Genomic DNA, 6,562 nt, shown 5'->3' on the forward strand with positions numbered 1-6,562 from the left:
GCCGAGAACCAGCTCATGTTCGAAAGACGTCTGAGACGGAAAGATAATTTATAAGGATCAACTGATGATTGCGTCATTCGCACACATATAGAATCAACGGACTCAAAATGATAGTGTCAAAGGATGCCAATAAGATTACTAGACTTATGGGATTAACCATAATGAAAGCAAGCAAGGATTTCAAGAGCAATAGGCTGCCGAAGATTTTTGGAAGATCGAATGGTATTTTCAAGACTATTATGAAATACAAGAATCAACTTGGAATGAGTGAATCCTCGATAAGTGCGAGAAATTATTCGTAGGGGTATTCAGGTGGCAAGGAACTGCAAGGCAGTAGGCACAAAGTATCCTTGGGGTATCTTGTAATAACAAGATCGACTGGAAATAAAAGTAAGAACGACAGACGACAGGTGTAAGTATTTATCCATAGTGATGTTTGGGTGGTAGGGAATTGCAAAAGCAACGGGCACAATGTCTTGAGAGAATATCGGAGAGTATCTTCGAAATCTCCTGGTGCAGCAGGCGATCATTTGTAATAAGGGGCTCTCCGGAAGAAAGTAATTACGAGAACCTAGAGTTAGTTTTTTTTGCAAAATCATTTAACCCGAATAGAAGAGAGATCAGAGTCCCAGAGTATAGACGAGGAGTAAAATATCCTAATACCACCCAATGGCGACGTGGGCCCGTAAGGCACACCATGTTAGTAAAAGTTTTTTAATGACTAGACTCGACTTCGGCCAAGGAGTGTGGAAGGGGGATTCCTACAGGCAGTTGGCTCTGATACCAACTTGTGACGCCCCCGATTCAATCGTATACTAATCATGCACGCAAACGTGTACGATCAAGATCAGCGACTCACGGGAAGATATCACAACACAACTCTAAAACATAAATAAGTCATACAAGCATCATAATACAAGCCAGGGGCCTCGAGGGCTCGAATACAAGTGCTCGATCATAGACGAGTCAGCGGAAGCAACAATATCTGAGTACAGACATAAGTTAAACAAGTTTGCCTTAAGAAGGCTAGCACAAACTGGGATACAGATCGAAAGAGGCGCAGGCCTCCTGCCTGGGATCCTCCTAACTACTCTTGGTCGTCGTCAGCGGCCTGCACGTAGTAGTAGGCACCTCCGGGGTAGTAGGAGTCGTCGTCGACGGTGGCGTCTGGCTCCTGGGCTCCAGCATCTGCTTGCGACAACCAGGTAGAAAGGAAAGGGGGAAAAGAGGGAGAAAAGCAACCGTGAGTACTCATCCAAAGTACTCGCAAGCAAGGAGCTACACTACATATGCATGGGTATATGTGTAAAGGGCCATATCGGTGGACTGAACTGCAGAATGCCAGAATAAGAGGGGGATAGCTAATCATGTCGAAGACTACGCTTCTGGCCACCTCCATCTTGCAGCATGTAGAAGAGAGTAGATTGAAGTCCTCCAAGTAGCATCGCATAACATAATCCTACCCGGCGATCCCCTCCTCGTCGCCCTGTTAGAGAGCGATCACCGGGTTATATCTGGCACTTGGAAGGGTGTGTTTTATTAAGTATCCGGTTCTAGTTGTCATAAGGTCAAGGTACAACTCCGGGTCGTCCTTTTACCGAGGGACACGGCTATTCGAATAGATAAACTTCCCTGCAGGGGTGCACCACATAACCCAACACGCTCGATCCCATTTGGCCAGACACACTTTCCTGGGTCATGCCCGGCCTCGGAAGATCAACACGTCGCAGCCCCACCTAGGCACAACAGAGAGGTCAGCACGCCGGTCTAAATCCTATGGCGCGGGGGTCTGGGCCCATCACCCATTGCACACCTGCACGTTGCGAACGCGGCCGGAAGCAGACCTAGCCTAGCAGGCGTTCCAGTCCAATCCGGCGCGCGCCGCTCAGTCGCTGACGTCACGAAGGCTTCGGCTGATACCACGACATTGAGTGCCCATAACTATTCCCGCGTAGTTGGTTAGTGCGTATAGACCAAATGGCCAGACTCACATCAAATACCAAGATCTCGTTAAGCGTGTTAAGTATCGGCGAACGCCGACCAGGACCAGGCCCACCTCTCTCCTAGGTGGTCTCAACCTGCCCTGTTGCTCCGCCACAAAGTAACAGTCCGGGCACTGTAGCGGCGAGCAGAAGGTGAGGCAGGCGTGCTGTGACCGGGACGGGCGACAGGGATGGGGAGAGAGAGGGAGGTGCTCACGGCGGGGCCGTAGGGTACTGGCAGTGGGCTCGGGGAGGTCCGGCGAGGCGGCACCGACGAGGGAGAGGACGGCGGCGTTCGAAGCGGGGTCGAGGGCGCGGTGCAGGAACAGCGGCCTCGGCACGGGGCGAGGAGGAGGACGGGGACGAGTCGGTGACGGTGGTGGGGTCGACGACGGGGACGAGGTCGAGGCGGAGCGGCTCCGGCAGGCGGCGACGTCATGCGCCCCCGATCCCGATCTGGATCGGGGAGGGAGAGCGAGGAGTGGGGGAGAGTGGGGACGTGGGCTAGGGTTCTAGGGGGTGTGGAGGGCCATATAGGCCAGGACGGCTGGGCCTGCCAGCTAGGCCATTCGGCCCGGTGGAGGGGGCTTTTGTTTTCAACAGTTTTCCTATTATTTTGTTTTTACCTTTTTATTTATTTTTCTTTTTACTGTTTTAATTTTAGTCCCATCTTATATATTTTTTATAAAAACATAAAAGTTGTGGCAAAACCAGTATTACTAATTATACCTCTGATACTAAAGTTTAAACCCCTAGATAAAATATTTTAACATTTTATAATTAACAAAAGGCATGTATTAAATTGGTTATGTTGTTGTTTCATTCCCATTTGAGCATTTAAACATTTTATAAAAGTGTGGTTTATACACCATAATTACCTATGCATTATTTGGCTCACTCCGAACATTTTTGTCTTAATATTTGAAATCTTTTATTGTTTGCTTGATTTTGAATTTGAATTCGAATCGGTTTCGAACTAACGCAAGACTAGCAACAGTAATCAAGGTGACGTGGCATCATTAGCAGAGGGCTACTGTAGCTTAATTATCCGGGCGTCACAGTGTCGACGAAACCAGTAGGCTGTTGACAGAACACCTGCTCGTCGAGATGGCCTTGCAAAAAAGCATTAGACACATCGAGCTGGTGAACTGGCCAGGCGCGAGAAACAGCAAGCTGGAGGACAGCGCGAATCGTGCCCGGTTTGACAACCGGGGCGAAGGTGTCGGTGAAGTCCACGCCGGCACGCTGGCGAAAGCCGCGCACCACCCAACGCGCCTTGTAGCGCTCGAGAGAGCCGTCGGGGCGAGTCTTGTGGCGGAAGACCCACTTGCCAGTGATCACATTGGCACGGGGAGGCCGCGGAACAAGCTGCTACGTACGGTTGCACTGCAGGGCGTCAAACTCCTCACGCATCGCAGCAAGCCAGTTCGGATCCCGAAGAGCTGCGCGAGCGGAGGTGGGGAGGGGAGACGGTGCCGAGGTAGATGCAGCAGACGCGTACTCGTCAGACGTGTAGCGCGTGCTAGGACGAGGTGTCCCAGTCCGAGCCCGAGTGACCACACCGGTGAGGGGTGTAGCCGCGACGACGGGGGCGGCCAAGTGGGCCGCGGCGGGGGCCGCCGAGGGGGCCGCGGCAGGGGCCGCCGAGGGAGCCGCGGCGACGGGGGCGGCCGAGGAGGCCGCGGCGACGGGGCCTGCCAAGGGGGCCGCGGTGGGGGCCGCCGGCGCGGGGAGCGCGGGCAGGGCCGAGCCTAGTGCGCGGCTGGTCGGTTCGCCAGAGGAGGAGGCAGGGGCGAACCGCGCCGCGGGAGACGCCGAGGGTGACGGTACCTGCTAAAACGGGAACACCAACTCATCAAAGTACACATGCCGCGAAGTGAAAACGTGGTGGGACACTGGATCATAGCACCGGTAACCTTTGGTGTTGGGAGGATAACCAAGGAAGATGCATGGAAGCGACCGGGGAGCGAGTTTGTGAGGAGCAGTGGACGCAGTGCTAGGATAATAGAGACACCCAAAAATGCGAAGACCATCATAAGATGGAACCGCGCCGAAGAGGAGCTGGTGAGGAGTGTAGTTCCAGCGCGAACGACACGGGCGAATGTTAATGAGAAGGCTGGCGGTCGCGAGCGCGTCCGGCCAGAACCGAGGAGGCACGTAGGAGTGGAAGAGCAACGTGCGGACACAGTCATTAAGGGTGCGAATGACGCGCTCGGCGCGACCATTCTGTTGTGACGTGTAGGGACAAGTGAGGCGAAAAATGGTGCCATGCGACGCAAGAAGATTGCGGACGGCAACGTTGTCAAACTCCTTGCCGTTGTCAGTTTGCAAGGCGAGAATGGGACGACGAACTGTGTGGTGACATATGAATAAAAAGCTGTGAGTGTGGCGAGAGCGTCGGATTTGCGACAAAGAGGAAATGTCCACACATAATGGGTAAAATCATCCAATATCACCAAATAGTATAGATAGCCCGTGTTACTCGCAACCGGGGACGTCCAAACATCACTATGCAATAACTGAAACGGAAAGGTGGAAATGTTTGTAGACTCGCTAAAGGGGAGACGAACGTGCTTGCCAAGACGGCAAGCCTCACAAGTGTGGTCGTCAACCTTATTACATGAGAAAGAAAAACTCTGAAGAATCTGACGCATAACGGTGGAGTTGGGGTGACCGAGGCGGGCGTGCCAGAGATCGATACTAGCGGCGAAGGCGGCGGGACGACAGGTGGTGGCGGCGCCGGAGGGATGCACCGGGTAAAGCTCGTCCGGGCTGTCACATCGGTGGAGTACCATCCATGTATAGGCGTCCTTCACAGAAAAGCCAATATCGTCAAATTCAACAGTTATAGGATTCTCACGAGCAAGACGACGAACAGAAAGTAGATTAGTGACTAAGGTGGGAGACACAAAAACATTAGACATGTTAACGGGAGTAGAAGTAGAAGGAAACGACATATTACCGACATGTGTAATGGGTAGAGAGGAACCGTTACCAACGGTGATGCGAGTAGGAGTATGAACAGGAGTGGCAGACGTGAGGTTACCGGGATGAGCAGTCATGTGAGCGGTGGCGCCCGAGTCCATGTACCAGTCACCACCACCACCGTAGGAACTCGGTGACGGGGCGGAGCGCAGGGCAGCGAGAAGGGCCGGGTGCCACGGCGGCGGCACCTGAGGAGGGTAAAACCCCCCGTAGGCCGGCGCGGGGGGAGCGCCGTAGGCCGGCGCGGCGGCGGCGCCGTAGGCAGGCGTGGCCCCGTAGGCGGGCGCGGGCTGAGGCGCGGCACCATAGCCGCTGTAGGGAGCGGCGTTCTGCGCGGCGAAGAGGGCCTGATGGCTCGCTGGACGAGGCCCAAGGATGCCCGAAGCGGGAGCCCGAGGGACCGGCATCAAGTACGCGTGGACAACGCCGGTCCACGGGTTGGTGCCGTACGTCCACGGAGTTGACCTGCTGATGTTGTTGATGAGCCCCCCCCCCCCCGGCGCCTGTTGCTGCTTGCGGCCGCCCCCGCGGCGGCCGCCACCGGGCTGCTGGGGGGCAGCGGGAGGGGCGGGGGGCGCGGGCGGCAGGGGGAAGTACCCCGGAGGCGCGGGGGGCGGCGGCTGCTGGCGCGGCGCTGGTGATGCGGCCGGTGGTGGGGCGCCACGGGAGGTGCCGGCGGCGAGGGCGTGATGCTGCACACGCTTCTTGACCCCCTTCATCTGGCGCTCCTCCAACCGCAAGTACGCCACATACTTGGGAAAGGAGGGCTCCGGCATCAAGGTGAGGTTGGAGGCGGTGTTGCCGAAGTCCTCGTTGAGGCCGTCGGTGAGCGTGCTGAGGAGGAGGTCGTCATCAACCTTGGCGCCAATGTCGCGGAGCTCATCCGCCAACGTCTTCAGGCGGCGGCAGTAGTCATCAATGGACTGTTCAACCTGGTGACAGTCAAAAAATTCCTGCTGCAAAAAAACGCGGCGCTGAAGCTTGTTGTCGGTGAAGAGGCCGTTCAGCTTGACCCACAAGGCGCGGGCGTCGTCACCGGCGCTCACGACCGTGTGGAACAGGTCCTTGGAGATGGTGGTGAAGAACCACCGGATGATGGTGGCGTCGATCGTGGTCCACTCGGCGTCATCCACCATGGCGCGGGAGTCAACTGTGCCATCCACATGATCCACGAGGTTGTTCTCGCGGAAGAGCAGCGTAAAGTACGTCTTCCACGCGAAATACGTGGAGTTGGAGGCGTCGAGGACGAGGGGAACGCGTGCATGGACGTTGATGTCGCGGATTTCCGCAGGGTCGACGGCGAAGGGGTTGGAGTAGGTGGAGGCGTTGGACGACATGGCGGCGAGGAGGTGGTGTAGGGGGCGGCGCGGCAGGAGGGCGGTGCGGCGGGGTGGATCGGGCGGCGCGGCGGGAGGGCGCGCGCGGCCGGGTGGAGAGGGTGGCGCGGCGGGAGGGCGGCGCGACGGAGAGGTGGATAGCGCCGGTGGCAGATTGCGGCGGCGGCGGCGGCTAGGGCGGAAGCGGGGAGATCGACTTGCGATAGATACCATGTAAAGATTGATTTGGTGCATCGATAATTGATTGATCGTGCACTA

The 6,562-nt window shown here is 56.2% G+C and overlaps 1 protein-coding gene across 1 annotated transcript; it reads right to left on the reverse strand.

Moving 5' to 3' along the window:
• Nucleotides 1-3,353: 3,353 nt before the first annotated feature.
• Nucleotides 3,354-6,304, reverse strand: LOC141042946 (uncharacterized). Its single transcript, XM_073511855.1, has 4 exons — nucleotides 4,978-6,304; nucleotides 4,684-4,875; nucleotides 4,029-4,333; nucleotides 3,354-3,812 (listed from the first exon to the last, which is right to left on the reverse strand). The coding sequence occupies exons 1-4, from the start codon at nucleotides 6,302-6,304 to the stop codon at nucleotides 3,354-3,356; spliced, it is 2,283 nt and encodes a 760-aa protein (XP_073367956.1).
• Nucleotides 6,305-6,562: the final 258 nt, after the last annotated feature.

This window comes from Aegilops tauschii, chromosome 3, assembly GCF_002575655.3.
Source record: "Aegilops tauschii subsp. strangulata cultivar AL8/78 chromosome 3, Aet v6.0, whole genome shotgun sequence".
NCBI lineage: Eukaryota > Viridiplantae > Streptophyta > Magnoliopsida > Poales > Poaceae > Aegilops > Aegilops tauschii.